Consider the following 19,534-nt stretch of genomic DNA (forward strand, 5'->3'; position numbering starts at 1 on the left):
TCCCCTTGGCATTCGGGCTCGTACAAGCAACATTAGCCAGTGCGTGGTAGATTTGTCGCCCTCTGAATTCCCTCTGCCGCATATACAAATAGGTCGTATGTGGCAAGTCCATGATCTTGATCCCGTGGGCAGGATACCTGACCTCGCACAGATGGTTGCGCATGACGTTGAGGCTTCTCATATATTCGCCGAGGTCTTCGCCACGCTGTTGCCGTGTCACAAAGCATTTTCTCCGGCGCAGAGAGCATTGTCTTCCTCCATAGGGAAACAAATGTGGTCAACTGCATGGTCAAGCGTGAAGAGGGCCCGGATGGGGGCACGTTCAACCTGGAAAACTTGGCCGTCTCCGGTGGGGAGTTGGCCAGGGCTTGGATGATTTTTATAGATTTGAGTCGCAATATCGGGATCGTATTTTATCAAGTCTGGGACGCCCCCTGTATGATCTCCGCGCCAATGAGTCAACACGATGTGTGAAATCAGCGTTTTCTGCCCAGATAAGCATTCCCTAAAAACAGAAGTTCACTTAGTATTTGACTGATGTATAGCGTGAATATGAACTTGGCGAATCAACTCGGTTCATAATCTCCTCTACATCATTGAGATGGATTAAGTTTGCTTCTTGTGCCGATGGATAATCTTTCTAGACAAATTCAACGAGGGGGACAGGATTGAGCGCCATGGTGCCTGAGTTGATGTGATTTTGATGAAGCAACCACTGGCAACCTCGGAAAGCGACCCCCCTCTTTCAGTCATTATAAAACACCCGGTATGATGTTCTCAGAACATTTGATGATTGTATGGACCGATTTTACTCACTATCGGAATCTGGGGTCACTGTCGGGAATGGCTTGGCTCAAGCTTCGGATTCCGGTGTCGTAACATGACTGTAGTCAAGTACCATTCTGATCCCTATTGGCAGGCTTCATACCATCATGTCTGTCCTCTACTAATTGAGCTCGGTCTCCGGGCTTTAAAGGTTGAATGCTGATTTCACGGAAATGCAAAGGCAGAAATATTTAGAGAACCAGTGATATATAAAACACTTGGGCATACCCCGTTTAAGGTCTAGGAAACTCAATCTTCAACTTATATCTCGCTTTTGCCGAACCTATCTAAGTCATCATGTCGAAAATTCCGGCGAAGTGCGAGGTGTTGGTCATCGGCGGCGGTCCGGGTGGAGCATACACTGCAACCTGTCTAGCTCGAGAGGGAATCGACACTGTTTTACTTGAGGCAGACATTTTCCCCAGGTAAGTGAATCGATTCAAAATGGAATATGGAAGCAACGCTTCCGAATAGATAAACTGGAAAATTGTTTGACATATGGGATCGACCGTCAGATACCATATCGGCGAAAGTATGCTTCCCTCGATGCGCCATTTCTTGCGATTCATCGACCTAGATTCCACTTTTGACAAGTATGGTTTTAAACGCAAGGTACAGGATAGATCCGATAATTTAGATTTTACTTACTGAGACTCTTTATGAAGAATGGTGGAATGTTTAAGTTGAACTCAAAGCCACGAGTTTGTAAGTACATGGCCATCGCTGGATTCAGCTGTCGACTTTATCTAATAGCATTCAAGTCACGGATTTTTTGGCTGCGGGGGGCCCGAAGGCTATACATGGAATATTGTGCGGTCAGAGGCTGACCACATGATCTTCAAGCATGCCGAACAGCATGGCGTGAAGACATTTGACGGTGTTCGAGTTGGTGATCTCGAGTTTCAGCCATGGGACAAGAGCGACCCGGCGGAAATCAAACTGGCAGAGTTCTCCCATCCAAATCCAGGTCGACCAGTTTCTGCCTATTGGTCACGTAAAGATGGAACGAGCGGCATGATATCTTTCGAATACCTAGTTGATGCCAGTGGTCGTGTTGGGCTAGTGAGTACCAAGTACTACAAGAATCGTCGGTACAATCAAGGTCTTAAAAACATTGCTAGCTGGGGCTACTGGAAAAATATGGAACTCTATGACCAGGGTGGACCTCACGAGGACCAGCCATTCTTCGAAGCTTTATCTGATGCTAGTGGCTGGGTGTGGACTATTCCTTTACATGGAGATATTGTTTCAGTTGGCGTTGTACGCAACCAGGCAATTTCCATGGAAGAGAAGAAGAAAATGGGCTCGCCATCTACTCATGATTTTTATCTAGAGAACTTGAAGCTTGTTCCAGGAATCTTAAGTCTTATGAAAAGTGCTGAACTCGTTTCAGAGATCAAGTCTGCCTCCGATTGGTCCTACAGTGCCTCAAGCTATGCCAGCCCACATATTCGCGTGGTCGGTGATGCAGGTTGCTTTATTGACCCATTTTTTTCCTCTGGTGTCCACCTAGCATTTGCTAGCGGTTTATCAGCTGCTGCGACAATATGTGCTTCTAGGCGCGGTGATTGCGATGAAAAAAGTGCTGCTGACTGGCACACAAAGAAAGTCGCAGAAGGGTACACTCGCTTCCTTCTTGTTGTTCTTACTGCTCTCAAACAGATTAAAGACCAGGATGAGTCGGTCTTAACCGACTGGGACGAAGAAACCTTTGATCGTGCTTTCTCCTTCTTCCGACCAAGTATTTATGACACCTTTGCCTTGGGCTTATATTCATAGATGACAGGCTAATATCAATGTCTCATACAAACAGTCATCCAAGGGACGAGTGATGTCCAGGCCCAACTCACAGAATCGGAAATATCTGAAACAATCAACTTCTGCTTCAAAGCCTTCATTCCTGTGTCAAAAGAGCAAAAGGAGGAAGTACTCCGTAAAATGGAGAACTTTGAGAACATCAACCGGAATGATGAAAGCTTTCATCCAAGAACAAGAGCCGATTTTGAGGCATCAATGTCTCCCGACGAGGCTCGAATCATGAACACCATCCGTGCGCGCGAGATGTTGCGATCTGAGGATACTATCAATATTGATACATTCAGTGTCGAAACCATTAATGGATTAACCGTTTATCTTCAGCGGGGCCAGCTAAGTCTTGTAAAGCCCTCTGGTCGAAAAGTCAAAAAAATTGATGCCCTGGGTCTGTTTCATGGTGAGCAACCAATGGGCAGCACCACGAGCTAGTCGACACTACCTTGAGAGAGCGATGAGGCCACACTTATGTAGATGAAAGTGATAGTTTGCTTTACCAATGAACTTATGATCTCGGGTTTTGCTTTGATTTCGCTCTAGAACGGAGCTTAAGATAGGCCCTCTCTCGCCTTTGTCTGAGAATTCTGTCCGTTTCGCAATTTCCCATATGATCTACAGCAACCCGAATTAACTCTTGTCCGAATTGCCTACGACATTAGTTCTGTTTGTATATTTTTCAAAGTAACTGGTCTCTGTCTGGCGATCAAAAAGGCTAATCACGCTAGGGTCTGGTAAAACCCGCAGAGCCCGGTGGCCTGAGCAATCATCGGTTTACTCCAATCATGGGAATGTCTCCACTTATGTCGGCGCGGGCATTCGCTGAACCACCGAGATCCTTGGGGCCATTTTGATATTATTAGCCCTTCTATGTTCCATCGAGTTTCCATAACAGTCAAAATCCATCCAATCAAAGTCGGTTGGGTCGTAGACTGAGAAACTGATCGCGATGGCTGATCGCGCTTTGCGCCTCTCTAAATCCAGAACCCGACCCAGAGCCCGTGGGCCGCAAGTACAAAACTGCACAAAGGTGCTTTTTGGATCATTCTGATCACACTTATATGGCTTGTTTCTTTTTTGATATTTTCAAAGACATTTTCTCCTTACATGTGTATATTCTTCATCAGGAGCATTCCAGAATTTTACCCAGCGGCCGATTCTCGCAATAATGACTTCTAAGATCAAATCACCCCCCGCCATCACTGTATTCCGAGGGTTTGACGATAAGGGGCAGCACGTTTGGTCTCCTTTCGTCGTGAAATTGGAGACTCGTCTACGTTTCGGAAATCTCTCCTATCGTGCTGAAGCCGGGTCTCTTTTCAAAGCGCCGCGCGGGAAAATTCCCTACATTTCGATTGAGCACGCAGACGGTCGCGCCGAGACCCTGGGCGACTCCACCCTCATAACCAAGGCCTTCATAGAGTCGGGCTATTTGGAAGATCTCAATACTCACCTTTCAGCAATTGAACAGCTTCAGGATATGGCCATCAGAGCCCTGTTAGAGGAAAAGCTTTACTTTTACCAGGTAATTTAGTTTTTTTTAATCTAAAACTTTTCTCAGTGCGATCCCCATCTACTTGATTTCTAACCTCTCAGAAATCAGGGCCATGAGCGATGGATCTTAAATTATTATGCCATGCAATCCAAGATCTTTGGCAGTCTACCTTGGCCTATCCGAACTATTTTGGGGAACATTGTCTACAACAAGACCACAAAGGCCATGGAAGGACAGGGTACTCTGAAATTCAGCGCTGAGGAGATTTTGGGCTTCCGTCACGATATCTGGCAGGCTATGAACAATTATGTGGTAGCGATCATGGCAAAACAAAACGACCGAGATGGGCCCGTCTGGTTGCTTGGAGGTGATCAGCCCACTGAAGGCGACGCCGTTCTGTTTAGTTTCATTGCATCTAACTTGGTCAGCAAGGCGTAAGTTGTTGCCTATTCCCTTTCTTCTACCCAGTGATTGTGCTCTCTTCCCTTCCATACTAATACACTTTACAGTGCACCGGATTCAAGACAGACTCTCAAATCCCATCCTCCCCTTATGGATTATGCTAGGCGAATCCATGAAAAATACTTTCCTGATTATGAGCTCTGGGAATCGTAAACAGCGCTTCAATTCTTTCTGCGAGCTGTAGGCGCCGTTCAGCTCTTCAGGATTCGAGTTGCAATTAGTACTCCAAGTATATTTGGCTCATAAAATGTCAAAAAGGCAGCGACACAGGTCCATTACCATGAAGGCTTCTCAATTGAATAAAAGTTCTAAGTCACCGTCCAATCTCTTACTCCTCTACCATTTTGAGGGTCCACAAAACTCTATCATACTATAGTCGCATTTTCACCAAGGTTGCTCTTTACCTATACATACTCTCAACTATATTAATCTCTTCAATAAGAAGATAATTTTCAAGATTTAGCTGCATAGCGGGAGCTGATAAAATACTCCAGTATGAATTGGCTGAACCGGAATGCATTCCCTTTCCTCCTCGGTGGTGGGTAAGACTGAGAATGGGGTTTGACAAATCGGAAGATATGTATCCTCCGCATCATGCGCTAGCACCAAGCGACCAGCCGAACGAAAATGGGTGGTAAGAAGAAATGGAGCGGATGCAGTATCTGAATAGTATTTCATCTGGTCTATATCCATAATAAATTTGAACCCTTTCTATTACATCTCGTGGCAGAATTCCTGAATCTTGAATTCAGGTTCTGGTGGTCTGCTTTTAAGTAATCTGGAGAATGGTTAACATGGAAATCAAGATCAGGAAACACTTACTGTGCACTACAAGAGGATTTCACGAGGCATGGGACTAGCTCGCTTATTTCAACCTTTTGGTTGTTGTAAATATTAGTTGATAGAAGCCTTTCATATTCGGTACGTTCAATCTATTTTTTTCTTTTATTTTCTTTTCAGTGTTATATGTATTGAAGCCGGACCTGTTACTGACAATCTTCCAGCTTGCGCCAATGGGCCTAAAATTTAATCTGGCAGGCCATCATACATCGCATTTCCCTTCTGTTATTGTTAGAGCCGTATGTAAAGAACCTTTCCCTCCTTCTAATCCCTGGAAAATTTGATTATGGCTTTGCTGCCTTTTCTGGTTTCATTTGGTATCATATTGAGACTATTCAGGTGACCTGATTCTGTTCATTGAGTACAAAACAGTCCCGCCCCAGGATTTGCTTCAGAATGTAGGATATATTAATTATCCAACGGCTGAATTCAGGTAATACCCCACGCGGGGAAGTCTAAGGAGGGTGAGCAGACCTCTGAAGACAACTAGGCTGTTGGCTCTGGAGGTGGCAATTAGCTTTCTGACCAGCCCAAAAACATGCCAATCCCGACAGTAACCACTTCGGCCACTCCGTAAAAGCCACATCTTACCGCATACAAGTGCGATGTCAAGAATTTCCGTTCCAAAGACCATGATGGATATTCTTTGCCCGTCGGTCTGGCATTAATTTGATGATACTGTGAAAGCTGATCACGTGTCTTGCATGAGGAAGACCCGCGAAAAAGGCAAGTTTCCTCGGGATAATGCAGCACCGATTGGTTGTCAAGAGAGTCCACATGGCAAGCTGATTAGCAAAAATTGCCTAAACAGTCATGATAGGTGATTTTCTGGATTTTATCTGTTGGCTTTTGCCTTGTAACATCACGATGCATCGGTCCCAGAAAGCAAAAATTGATTAGATTGTACCACTATCCTGACATTTTACGAGGGTCAAACCTTACTCTACGTCAATCAATATCATGTCTGGGCTTTTTTCTAAGCCCCGATCTTCCTTCTCGGGCCATTCTGAAACCTTGATAGGGCTTGCCAAGAATTTACGGCCTTTAAATGACATTTTGCTGACTGTTCGGTCTAATTTGTTAAAAGCAAAATTCAGTTTCAAGCCAACGCAAATATAGCGCAATTCCATCCTCAACCTATATAAATTGTCAGCATTGCCATAAAATGACTATTGGACCAATCATATAGGATATTTCAAAGACCCGAGTAGGCGCACCTGTCGCCAATTGGATATTCATTCCCTGTTACATTGTCGGAACGCCCGCTTCCCTGAGCTGTAGAAAAGACTTTCACCAAGTTCCTGGCATTCTTTGCTTTATTATAGATTATCCAATCAATTTGAGACTTCTAACCGTAATTCAGCCGTCATATACTTTGGATGTCTGTCTCAAAATTCTTCCATCATGCAGGTTTCCACATGCGGCCACCATGCCTTCCATTAATATCGCTGCCAGCAGGTTTACGGAGGATGATCCCGGCCTTGATTTGGCTTCGTATCACAAAAGACTTTTGGGATAAATATTTAATAAATTAGAAAACTGGACCAAATGTCGGAGCGATAGGAGCAAATGTATTTATTATGCATGACGAGACTCATATTATGACATAACCTTTCCAAGTTGAGTAGATGATTAGTTATAGTAGTTATTAGCGTAGGTAGCCATGTAACTCTCATACTATATCATCCCTCTCTCCAAGCATTTCATTTCGAAGGATAAATCATTTGGGATTTCATTACAAAATGGGCCGCAAAGCCTCTACATCAGCGACAAGCCGCAGGTCTGGCCAGCCATCTATACAAAAGCTGAAGGATAGTTGTGATATGTGCTCATCCTCTAAAGTGAAATGCAATAAGGAGAAACCCATTTGCAGTCGATGTCGCAAGCTGGACTACCCGTGCTTTTACAGTCCAGCACGACGCATAGGACGTCCACATCCAAACCGTCTCCCCACCAATCTCAAGTCACCCGAGCCACCCTCAGTATCTTCACCAACGGAAGTTTCTAGCGTCCATAAATTTGGACTTTCGAATTCACAGGGCCTTCAGCCTTCCGCTGTAGGAATACAGATGCGGCAGCTACCACTGCCAATGGGATACGGAGGCGATAATGAATCACATGCGAACTATAGCCACGAACCGTTACCCTGGCTTGGCCACCCCTACCTATCCTCAACTGGAATCTTCTATGAGTGTGGATCAAGAGCAATCGCCACAGTAACTGAGGAGTTATGGCATTTGAATGAATCTTTCATTCAAGCAGACACGGCCGGTATATCGCAGATCCCCCTGGACAATTTGGAATATTTCAATCTTCCAAGTTCCTCAAATGATGGCTCAAACTGGGTCCATACCTCGCACCAGATATTAAACACCCCGATGATGCCGTTGGATGACCCCCTAGCACCTAAGAGCACCCGAGCTTCTAGTACAAGAAATCAAGGCCAGAGTGAATTTCCATCGAGCATCCAGAAGCCCAGGTCGAATTATTCTGAATCAGAGTGTGTCAAAGGTATTATCGAAATTTTGCGGCGTCTTCAGATCTCGCGAAATAGAGTCGCTGGTGTGTTACATATTACCTCAGTGGCCGAATGGCTAACACGCATGCAAACAACTCCATCTGCAATTAATCGACTCGCGACAATCTTAATCTGCCCTTGCTCCCAAAAGCCTTATGTCGCTATTCTGATAGCTGCTGCTTGTATGGCGATCATGGACATATATGACTCATTGTTTCACTTATCCCAGGACTCCAGGTCTAGGGATTTTGTGGCTACTCGCGCTCCTGGGGGGACACCTGCATTCTTTTTCCCTATTTCCATGGATATTTGCATGAATGTGACTATGGAGCAGTGTCTGGATGTGGGGATGGGAATGGATGCTGATTCTTATTCAACGTCAGTTCTAGCCTTTGAAGAACTTCCAAAATTGGCAAGCGTGGTGATACTGTTTGCTCGTCGATGCCAAGAAAATCCACAGGCTCAGTCAGCCAGCACACTTGCTGCTTTAGCAGACTTACTCAAGGCACGCTTGAACTTAGTTACAAATGAAGTGTTCGAAAGAACATGGCATTTGTAAGAGATGGGAGAATAAGCATACGTATTTTTGTTTTTTATATCCTTCGCCAAAATATCGTTTCAGTTCCCAATACTTTCCGGATTTGTCTCCCTCTCGATTCTTTGGGTTTCACATTCCTTCTCCTCTTCGCAACTTCAGACACACATAAACCAGGTCCAAGCAACAGACATTCCAGGAGAGGTAGCTTGGGCGTAGTTTAGTGACGTCCATATTTTCATCAAAATGCGACTCTGGATTGGGCCAAGGCGACTATAGTCACCTCGAGTACCTCATTCTACTCTGCTGCTAGAATATGATGGTATACTCTCATGTGTACTTCGAAGCTGCACTTGAGTAAAAGATTTGCAGATCTGGAAGTGCTATAAATAGGTATCAACAGTTTCCTGAATGCCTATATCGAAGGAGCCTCACAGGCACCACCTTGAGATTACGGGATTGACGTCTTAGTCTTCAGTCCTCTAATTACTCTGATGGTCCCAAGTAAGTTCATTCCGGCTGTCAGTGACTTTCAGGCATCACATCCCAAAATGGGATGTGAGGACTGAGGCAAAACCATGGCCTGGATAGGTTATTGTTGATATAGCTCTTATTTCTCCCAATCAAATCCGTTCTGTCTATTCGAATGATTTTGACTGGAATATTTTAAGAAACTGCCTATTCTTTGTCCGTGGGGTATTGTCGAAACCAGGCTCTGATCGGGGGCGACAATGGACAAAGCCATGAGATGAAACAATCTGCACACAAGGACCTCATTGTTCTCAATTCTTTGGCTGCCTCTTTACAAAGGCAGTCGTTTCAATCTGACTCGACGCGGCCTAAAATTGAGATTGCAGACTAGGGAGACTCGTCGCATAAAATTCCAACTTCCCTCCAATCCTTCGCATCTCTTCTTCTCTCTTTCACCCACTCTCGTTCCAAAACACTCTTCCATATTAGCTTTCATACTTCAAAATCTCTGATACACGTTCATTTTCATTTTCTCCCGTCTCTCTTCTCTTATTTTCTTATTGTATTCGTGATGGCGTCCTCTCGCTCCAAGGCAAAACGTCCAGTCTCAGGTCGGGGTGCTCTTCGAGGTCTCAGCCAACGCTCAGGCGTTTCATCTCGTGCCAAACGTCGCAGTCCAACTTCAAGCTTCCAGATCGATCTGGATGACCTTGAGTTTTATCTTCGGACTCCTTCTCCGGCTTTTTCTCTAAATCTGTATCCCCTTCCTGAATCCCGCTCTCCCTCTCTATCTCCCCCTCTTATCCCACTTCCTGAGTCCCGTTCTCCTTCCCCTCTCTCCCTCTCATGTCGCACTTCCCGAATCCTGTTCATCTTCTGTCTCTTCTTTCCCTTCTCCTTCTTGTATCGCACTTCCTGAATCCCGTTCACCATCTTGCTCTCCTTCCCCTTCTCAAATTCCGCTTCCAGCAAGTCCCCCGGCCTCTTCCAGTTTTCCGCTCAACCCTCTGCATGCCTTGGCTGCCTCGGGCTCGGAGCCCAGACCCAGCATCATCAATTCGGGCGAGTCAATGCTCCGCGCCAAGGTGCTACAGGACTTGGCACACGAAAAGAGCCAACATGAGGTTTTGAAGCTGAAGTTCTTCGAAATGAAGGCGCAACGGCAGTGGCTCGGCGAAAGGCTCGACGAATCTGAGCGACTGCTGGATCTGCACGACAGCAATGTCGAATATAAAGATACGCAGATCAGCCAGCTTCGGCACGAGCTGGCCGAGGAACGCAGGCGCAGGCAAACGACTGAAGAGTACACGACCAGGATGGAAACGGAACTATTTCAGGCCTCAGTTGCCAACGAAAACCTTCGGGGGAGTGAGGATGAACATAGAGTCAGTGCTCTCAAATTGACGCTGCAAGTGATGATGAAGGAAGCTCAAATCGTCAAAGAGTCTTTTGCAAAGTGTCGCCAAGACATGGCTAACTATGCACGATCCATCTACATCAACGCCGATGATTGGGCTGCATTCAGAGCTTTCTTTCAAACTCACCAGTCATCCCAAGAGCAACAGGATGACGAGCTTCGCAACATGGCTAGGAGGCTAGGCGAAAATTTGCAGCTGATGAACGAGGCCATCAGCCAAGTATTCCTCCTGACCAATGTGAAGCAATCCCAACACCGTCTCGATCCAACCTCCTCACAGGGCGCTTTGCAGAAACGCTCCAGCACCTCGGTTGCCAATAGCTGGAGGCCTGTAAAACGCCCGTGTCTGTCAACCGTGCGAGATGGAGCCTTACTTGGCTCCACGCCTAATGAATCCTTCTTCTTTCACTACGAAAAATACCGTCATCCAGTATCTTCAACAAAGAGTGCCAGGAATAGTGGGCCTCGTAAGATATTGCAAGAGGACGAGGCAGAGTTGAATTGGTGGCAGCAACAAGAGCGTCAAGCCCTCTTTGAGGACTTCGCAGTGGCTGAAGCTCGGATGGGCATCGACGCCTTGCACCTTCCCCCATCTCATCCAAATCCCGATATCTACAACAATCCGGGATGGCATGGGGTGGGTCATCTGTCATTCAATACCTCGCCAGGGTCCTCCGATGACGGGAAAGACGAGGACAGCGCGGAGTACATACCTCCTTATGAGGAAAGATTCGAATGGGGGCAGAATGGAATTCGATTGATTCGAGAAGAGCAGTCACTTGAAATTGTTCAAGTGCGTACCGGGCTGGAGTGGTTGGAGCTGGAGTTGAAATCTGCGAGCCCCTCTGCACTGCCTCTGGCGTGGCAACAGACCATTCTGGGCTCACCTCGCAAGCGCGTTCAGTTCTCGGAGAAATATACCATCGCAGAACATGATGATGAGAGCCCGGTTCCGAGGAAACGCCAGAGAACAAATGAATATCCCTCATCCTTTACCACATATCCTCAATCGGCCCTCAAAGGGTTCCTTGGACATCCAGAAAAAGTGGCCAATCACACAGAGGTCGCAAATTCAATACCTCCAAAATTGCCCACTTGGCAGAGAGACATTCCGCTACTGCCATTCAGATCTTTTGGGACACAAACAAACGAAGAAATCCAAGATCCCACGGCACTCCGATATCGACTCCGGTCCAAGCCAAAAGTCCCAACACAATCTCATGCAAAACATGAACGCAAACACAGAAAATTGCGAAGACTCTCCAAATCCAACCCTTATCTTCAAGTCCCGAAATTTATCAGAAAAATGCCAGGTGCCTGGCCAGTAAGCCCTCGAGCAACAACAAAGACCTCTTCTCCTCAAAGCCACAAGAGCCCATCACAGCGTTTCAAGGATACCTTAACGCGGGTGGCACCAATTCTCGCTGGTACAGCGGCGGTAGCCGCGACATTCTGGGGGTTAAAACAACTCAATGCATATGATAAGTGGATCGATTCCAATGACCTCTACAACGGCTCAGTGTCCGGATCTTTAAACTCGCGCTTCTCGGATGTCGGGTGGATGGAGTACAAACTTACGAAGTGGCTCGGTCTTGACCGCACCCTTTTGGGTTAAACAGCCCACGAACCAAAGTGATAATGATAGTTTATCTTCCACGAAAGTTGCGGCGATGGTCTTCGACAAAACTAACGACGATGTAATTGTACAAAAGTCACGGTGGTGTCCCCTGTGCGAAGTTACGGCGATGTTTCCATACGAAGTCATAATTGATGGTTCTCTGCAAAAAATGACGCTGATAGGGTGATGCGGCCCGTACTTTCCCACCATGTACGGCTTGGACGATGGTGATTTACAAGATTTTATAGATAATTTATAGATAATATAACTAATTCAAATGTATATAATATAATCTACACAAGTATGAGAATATATTCAAAATACATAGACAGTCGGTTTTCTAAGGATAGCCAGGATTTGGAGGAAATATCCCCTTATTCTTCTATTCAAACCTCATGAAGCTGGAATATCTGAGGATAAATACCGTCATCAAATGCCCACAACACACGGTCAGGACGGGTGTACTGAAGTTGAATTGGACTCAAAGGTAGCCTGATTCCATCAATAGACATCATCTAGGTCATACATCGGTATATATAATAAGCGTATTGTTTTGAATCAGGTTTATTTTCTCCGATCGCCCCTAATCGCGTTCGGGTCTCTTTTTCGACGTAGGACGCTAATCCTCAAACGGAGTGAATCTCCGACTACTTCGTGGTCAGACTATTCTGCTACGCATCTAACTCCGTACTAGACCCACTTGAGTCTAGCAACAGCCTCTTGAGCCGGCCCGTCTCCAAATCATGTCCGATTGACAGGGCTGTAGGCCAATACCGGTGGCGAAGCAATTAGCTCGCCTGCATGGGGAAGACGACAGACAGATAAGCGGCAATTACCGAGCGAAGGAACGCTGCTTGTCGAATAGTACGACTGAGAAGGCGAGTCGACTGGGGAAAGCCGAACCCTGTCTATCGTAACTCCGACACACGTGGGCTCAAGACAGCCATGACGCTTTAGTTTGAAACTATCCGTTGATTCTGCTTCCTAAGCCCCCATTCAGGAATCTCAAACAATTCAATCACTATTAATATGGATACCGGTTCATCTTCAGAACCCCATAGTCGAGAGAAGACGGTATTATTCAAGAGATAATTAAGTATCAACTACATGCACAATCTAGTACAAAATATGTTTACCGTCCCAGACTCCTCCACTTTTTGATTTCTACTGCGGATCCAGATCCTCGGTCGATTGCTGCGACTATGATTAATGCTGTGGCCTGCAGATCCTACGTAGTTACAACACGCGTCTTTGTGGTAGGCAGTACTCTGTACTCCGTATACACTGTGCGATTAGTAGTAGGCTGGGCGAAAGGTAAAAAGTGCCCATAACCCTGGTGTATTATATGCGTAATATACGTAATATACGAGCCTACCCAGCGCTGGCTGTGTAATATCTGTGTAATATCTGTGTAATCGGTGCGTAATGCCTCGTCCTCCCCTACCGGCCTCACTTGCAGGCCCCACAGCCAATCGTTACGCGCGCCACGCAGTAGCTGGCGTCACCTGCTCCACTTGGCCGCCCCATCCGGCCGCTTTTACACTACGATCATCTCCACTCCCTTTCTTCCCCTCTAACCAACACGACAACCTCCAACGATTGCGCCTCCCTTCAAATGACTCTGTTCTCCCATCTCTGATTCTTGCACCCTGTCTCCTGACGTCCGCTCTTTATACACATACAACCCACCATGTTCGTCCGTTCCATCCTTTTGGGTGGCGCGGCTGCCCTGGGCGCCAGTGCGATACTGGTCGTCCCTGAGATGGAGCCCCAGGTGGAAGCCGTTGAAGATGGCTTCATGAACGTGCACCCCATGCTCTTGGAGGATATCCGCCACGCAGTTATCGATCTTCCTTGCGCAGAGTGTCCCTTCCGCGAAGTCGATGAGGAAGGTACCGTCAGCTGGACTGATGACAAGCCATCATCGCTGGTATGTCGAAACTCGAGAGCTCCATTCCGACATCATCAACTGTAGCGCCAGGATCTCTAACCTCATCACAGATGCTCGATTTCTCCATCGAGGACAACCGCCTGCTGGCCAACGGCCGTCAGATTTTCCCTCCCGTCCCCCCGACCCCCATCCGCGCCGTTCAGCAGTTGGAAGACGGCGAGTCTTCAAGCCCCATGCCCGTCGGTTACGCTCTGGAGGTGATGCCGCTGGGATCCCCATCCGATACTCCTGGCACCGATCTTCTCGATGTCCGCTTCACTGTTCTCGATCTGGAAACCCACCCTGTCCCTGTCGATACTGTCGCCATCACATTAATTCAGGACCCCACCGGTGAGCTGTATATCGCCAAGACGGAAATTGAGAAGACCGCTCCTCCCGCCGATCAGCTGTCATGGAAGAAGTGTAACGGTAAGGCCAAGTGCCTCCGGGAGCTTCTGCTCGCCCGCATCCGTGGGCTGCTCGCTGCTGCCAAGGAACGAGTGCTTGGCATGACTGGCAAGGGCTTCCGGAAACCCTGCCATGGCAAGCCTCCCAAGGGTATGGGTATCGATGGTCCCCACGGTCCTCACAAGCACTTCGACGAGTTTGGTCTCGACGGCATGCCTTTCCCCCTCCTCCGCCACACCCCGACTTCGACGGCCCCGAGGGTTTCGATAAGGAGTTCCACCACCATCACGGCCACTTCGATGCCGAGAAAGGCGAGGGCCATCGCGACCACCACGGCCCTCATGGCCACCACCCGCCGGGTCCTCCCCCGCATGGCGCTTTCGCCCACACCTTTTCTCGCGTCGTGCGCTTTATCGTTGTGCCTGCCATTTTGGGTGTCCTGGCCGGTCTGACTGCTAGCGCCGTCGGTATGCTGGTTGGTCAGGCTATCGTGTTCCTCTGGCGACGATACCGCGGTACCAACTCCCAGGAGCACAAGGCTGCTTGGGAGGAGGGTGACGCCTGTGAGAAGCAAGGTCTGATGACCGAGCACGCTGAGGATGTTCTGCCCCAGTATGGCGAACACAATGCTGTACGCCGATCATCCATGGACAAGAACTAGACAATTTGTTCTAGCTGAAACGTTTCCCGTCTCTCTGATCATTCAGAAGGCTCATATACCACGATATCATACCCCGAGTCAGTCAAGACAAGGGTTTTGGTTTTTCCTACTGCAAGCACAAAACTGCCATGCTTAGTTTGGGTTTTGATTCACTTCCTGATTCACTTCCATGATCCATGTCGTTTTAACCTTCTCTTCCCTTTCTCTTGTGATGTCCAGCTTGTACAGCGATATTTCCTTCAATGCAATTTTTCTTTAAAATCACTGTCATTTCTGTAGAGTTTGTAATCAAAGGGTTTCAACATCTGGGTCATGAATCATGAATATGAAGATTGAACTTCTCGTATATTTTTAATAATTTGGCCAAAAATATTCCGTTTCAAAGCCATTCAAGCCAAGAACAGTCGAAAGCGTTCCAGTTCAACTACGACTCTGTCTCGTAATCACGTGACATTCGGCCCTCCCCAGCGTCCCCCTCTTATCGATCCGACAACAACAACCCCATCCCCACGTTCCCGAGCTGCACATTCAAGTGGCCGGCCAAGGATGGTTGAGGCTGTACAATGACCCTGGAGCTTCTATCTACACCAAGTACGGGTTGTTATCTACCCTTTCAGCGCTGGTCGGCTCGCCGCACCACGTCCCAGCTCTAACTAGCTCCGCACCTACATCATCAAGAACACGCACCACAAGCTCGCCGGGTCGGTATAGATCGACCACTACCAGCCATGATATCATTATCATCCTTCGTTCAGAAGGCTCAATCGCTGATTGACCCGGCAAATTTCAACATTCCCTCCCTCTCTTCATCCGACAACAATCCTTCCAAGGCCTCGCTATTCCGCCAGCAGTTCCGCCTGCCGGACTCTCAGAACCCTCTACAAGAGATCACCGCCGACCTTATCCTCCCACTTCCAACTTCTTCTACAAGCCCCGGAGAAGGTTCTCGCCGGGTCGACCGGGCTGGGAATCGCTATACGGGACGCCTGCACCTCAGCGAGCGATTTATCTGCTTCTCGACGCAGCCAACGAGTTTCCTGCCATCAGCTACTCTGAATTCTTCTACCAATTGGACTGGCCAAACGCATGGTACTGGGCCTTCTGGAAATGGTTTCACGCTACCTCTCGCGTGCATTCGTCGAGTCGAGCGACTTCACAGCGCCAAGGATGTGTTCTCATTAGCGTTGACAACCTGGAACGGTTTGTTGAACAAGCAGCAAGAACCAAACTTTGCGCCGCAGCGTCTCATTTTGCAGTTGGTTGGTAGCAGACAGGCCTGCGAGCGATTTTGCGACTGTCTGAAGAAGGGCTTGCGCGAGGGCATGAAGGAGGTTGACAACCTACGATCCGTTGTCGCTGAGTCTTATTCGGAATACCTACTCTCCGGCGCAAAGACCAAGGGGCAGGAAGGTAATGATGGCGAAGGCCGACAGCCTCCAGATGCAGGGTTGGGCATGCTATTCCGCTATCCCGGTGACGCACGTAAGCTCCGAGATCGCAGCAAAATGCGTCTTTGGGGTGAATATTTCCGAGGTGAGTCAGCTCCAGAGTCTCGAAATGGAGCTCTATTCATTGATAATTTGTTATAGAGAACGGACGAAATGCAACTCTGGTCCGACAACCAACATTTCACAAATTGATCCGTGTTGGTCTGCCAAACCGCTTGCGAGGAGAAGTCTGGGAGCTCACGTCCGGTTCCCTTTTCCTTCGTATTCGATCTCCGAAACTATACCAAGAGACACTCGCTCGGTTCCATGGCCAGGAATCTCTCGCCATTGACGAAATTGAAAAGGATTTGAACCGCAGTCTCCCTGAATATCCCGGTTTCCAGAGTGAGGAGGGAATTGGTCGATTGCGACGAGTTCTCACAGCTTATAGTTGGACGAATGCAGAGGTTGGCTATTGCCAGGCCATGAACATTGTCGTGGCCGCGTTGTTAATGTCAGTTTGATGTCTCTTGCATGTCAAAGGATGCATATACTAACTTCCTCTAGATATATGTCCGAATCTCAGGCATTCTTCCTGCTCTCCGTGCTCTGCGATCGCCTTCTCCCAGGCTACTATTCTACAACAATGTATGGAACTCTCCTTGATCAAAAGGTCTTCGAATCCCTGGTGGAGAAGACGATGCCTGTTCTTTGGGAGCACCTCTCCAAATCAGATGTACAGCTTTCAGTTGTGTCCCTGCCATGGTTCCTTTCTCTCTATATCAACTCCATGCCACTCGTCTTTGCCTTTCGTGTCTTGGATGTTTTCTTTTTGGAGGGTCCCAAGGTATTATTCCAAGTCGGTCTTGCGATTCTTCGCATCAACGGTGAAGAGCTTCTCGACATACAAGATGACGGTTCTTTCATCTCTGTTCTAAAATCCTACTTTTCCCGCCTCGACGAATCCGCACATCCCAGATCGGAGAATCCCAAGCTTCGGGCTATCACCAGATTCCAGGAGCTGATGGTGGTGGCTTTTAAAGAGTTTTCGGGAATTACCCACAGCACTGTCACTGAGCAGCGTGAAAAGCACAAAGATGCCGTGCTCCAAAACATTGAGAGCTTCGCCAAGCGTACTTCGATCCGCAACCTTGGCCCTGAGAGCAAACGTCTTAGTGTTGATGATCTTGGCACAATCTATGACCGTTTCTATGAGACGCTGTACCAGTGGGAACAGCATCAGAAACTCATTGAGGAGGAGAGACTTCGGCAGCAGAAAAAGAAGTCCGAGAGGTTGTCGATTCTTGGTCCTCCGGCTGACAGAGAAGTTGGCCGAGTTGGGCTCGGACCCAGCCCGACGCACATGGACTATGATGCTTTCCGGGAATTCCTAGCTGCCACCTCTAAGTGGGCGGTCTCTGACACTCCCAACCCTGCAAGAAAGGAATCAGCAGGTTCAGGCTATAGTAGTCTGAAAGGTAACGGCAAATCGCTACTTTGGGCGAACCGACGCCAGCCTGCCGACCATGAGTTCATGCAACGCCTGTATCGCAAGTGGGCTACGGATCCCGATGAGGGTTTGAGTCTGCAGAATGTTGTGAATGGCCTTGCAAGTCTTAAGGGCTCGCCGGACATCATGAACAATATCAATTACTTCTTCAATCTATACGATGACAGTGGAAACGGTCAAGTCGACCGTGAAGGCATCCTCAAGATCTCCGAGGCTCTCCTCTTCCTCTCTCGCCGTGGCTTTGAGGGAACTATCACGGCTACACAATCTCTGGAAGATCTCAACAACCCCCGTGACCGTGATCATGCGGAACAAAACCGTCTCACCACTGATGAGCGGTTTCTCGGTAGTGTCAGCGCCTTCATCCGTCGCTGTTTCGAATACGCCGACCCTAGCCATCCGGAGAATCAGAAAGCTGCTGCGCAGGACAGTATTACAGAGACTGCAGAGAAGCTTGATTCATTCGTTATCGGCGATGATGAAGATCTGATCGATGTCGGTGGCGACAATCCCAAGGATTCTCCAGCAACAGAATCTGGCAGCGGCGAGCACAACAGACCCAAGTCAGAATCAGCCAACCCGGCTCTCGACCCCAACAATCCTCTTCATATCACCCTACCTACCTTCCGCATGGTCGTCTTGGCCGATGAGCTCCTCGAACAATTTTTCGAGTCCTACTTCCCGCAATCTTTCCATCTCTCCGATCACCCGCACCCAGCCTCCCTCGCCGCATCATCATCCCTCTCCTCCAATCTCACCACATTCTCCAATCTCGGCAGCGTTCGCCCCTCTGTTTCCGGCTCCACATCCGCCGTGTCCGTAGCCGGGGCCTCGGGCGGCATCGTGCCCCCAGGCAAAGGCCTGCGCGGCGTGCTCGATAATATTGTCACTGACGGCATCCGAATGGCCGCTGAAGTCAAGAAACGCATGGACGACGCGCAGCGCGAGCTGGAGCGCAACGCACTGGGCCGCGACGAAGAAGACGACGAGGATGATGACGACGACTACCCCGCCCGCCAGGGTACCACATCCACCGCCGCAATGGCTGGCGGTATCTCCAGCTGGGGCGCCGGCGCATATGGCGCGGACCCCGAACGCCGCAGCGTCCGTGACGCAGACCGCGACCTCCTTGAGGGCGCGGAGGCCGAGGTTCTATCCAAAGATGAGACGTCTCTGCTGGACGACAAGGTGGAGCTGGGCGCGAGCAAGGCCAGCCACGCGGGGCGCTCGCCACCATCTGTGCATGATGCTGAGGTTGTTAGCAAGGTCGTTGAGTTCGAATCATGATGATATCCCCCCCGAGCCCTATATTTTCTTGTATCTGCGCGGCCATGTCTCGGAGGGAGTGTTTTGTTTATTTGGTCCTTTAGCTATGTCCATGTGCAATTATACACTTGTGTTTCTGATGATACATTTTTCTTGTCTGTTACAGAGACTAGGTAGAAAGGTATATTGCTTCATAACACAGCGCTTGCATATATATCTAACTGAAAATTGCAGCATTCACCATTGTTGAAGATGCCAGTCACGAATATAAAAGGGCTCCATAGCACAGACTCCGTTCAATCAGCGAGAACAGCCTAATTACGTATCTCAGCATAAACAGAT

The 19,534-nt window shown here is 48.2% G+C and overlaps 6 protein-coding genes across 6 annotated transcripts; all 6 read left to right on the forward strand.

The window, feature by feature from the left end:
- Positions 1-1,122: 1,122 nt before the first annotated feature.
- Positions 1,123-3,069, forward strand: N7462_003384 (NAD(P)/FAD-dependent oxidoreductase; the record flags this gene model as incomplete). The annotated part of the gene is made up of 4 exons (XM_057075110.1): positions 1,123-1,250; positions 1,521-1,530; positions 1,579-2,566; positions 2,639-3,069. 4 exons carry the CDS (start codon positions 1,123-1,125, stop codon positions 3,067-3,069), a joined length of 1,557 nt encoding a protein of 518 aa, XP_056934615.1.
- A 733-nt stretch (positions 3,070-3,802) lies between these two features.
- N7462_003385 (glutathione S-transferase family protein) lies at positions 3,803-4,744 on the forward strand (the record flags this gene model as incomplete). Its single annotated transcript, XM_057075111.1, has 3 exons — positions 3,803-4,159; positions 4,238-4,563; positions 4,639-4,744. The coding sequence occupies 3 exons, from the start codon at positions 3,803-3,805 to the stop codon at positions 4,742-4,744; spliced, it is 789 nt and encodes a 262-aa protein (XP_056934616.1).
- A 2,429-nt stretch (positions 4,745-7,173) lies between these two features.
- N7462_003386 (Zn(II)2Cys6 transcription factor) lies at positions 7,174-8,508 on the forward strand (the record flags this gene model as incomplete). Its single annotated transcript, XM_057075112.1, has 1 exon — positions 7,174-8,508. The coding sequence occupies one exon, from the start codon at positions 7,174-7,176 to the stop codon at positions 8,506-8,508; it is 1,335 nt and encodes a 444-aa protein (XP_056934617.1).
- Positions 8,509-10,025: 1,517 nt separating this feature from the next.
- Positions 10,026-11,987, forward strand: N7462_003387 (uncharacterized protein; the record flags this gene model as incomplete). Its single annotated transcript, XM_057075113.1, has 1 exon — positions 10,026-11,987. One exon carries the CDS (start codon positions 10,026-10,028, stop codon positions 11,985-11,987), a length of 1,962 nt encoding a protein of 653 aa, XP_056934618.1.
- Positions 11,988-13,680: 1,693 nt separating this feature from the next.
- Positions 13,681-14,989, forward strand: N7462_003388 (uncharacterized protein; the record flags this gene model as incomplete). Its single annotated transcript, XM_057075114.1, is given in 3 exon segments — positions 13,681-13,920; positions 13,992-14,588; positions 14,600-14,989. The coding sequence occupies 3 exon segments, from the start codon at positions 13,681-13,683 to the stop codon at positions 14,987-14,989; spliced, it is 1,227 nt and encodes a 408-aa protein (XP_056934619.1).
- A 728-nt stretch (positions 14,990-15,717) lies between these two features.
- On the forward strand, positions 15,718-19,213 carry N7462_003389 (GTPase-activating protein; the record flags this gene model as incomplete). The annotated part of the gene is made up of 3 exons (XM_057075115.1): positions 15,718-16,522; positions 16,579-16,930; positions 16,984-19,213. 3 exons carry the CDS (start codon positions 15,718-15,720, stop codon positions 19,211-19,213), a joined length of 3,387 nt encoding a protein of 1,128 aa, XP_056934620.1.
- Positions 19,214-19,534: the final 321 nt, after the last annotated feature.

The sequence above is a fragment of the Penicillium macrosclerotiorum genome (assembly GCF_028827735.1).
Source record: "Penicillium macrosclerotiorum strain IBT 26536 chromosome Unknown utg000003l_segment0_segment0, whole genome shotgun sequence".
Classification (NCBI taxonomy): Eukaryota; Fungi; Ascomycota; class Eurotiomycetes; order Eurotiales; family Aspergillaceae; genus Penicillium; species Penicillium macrosclerotiorum.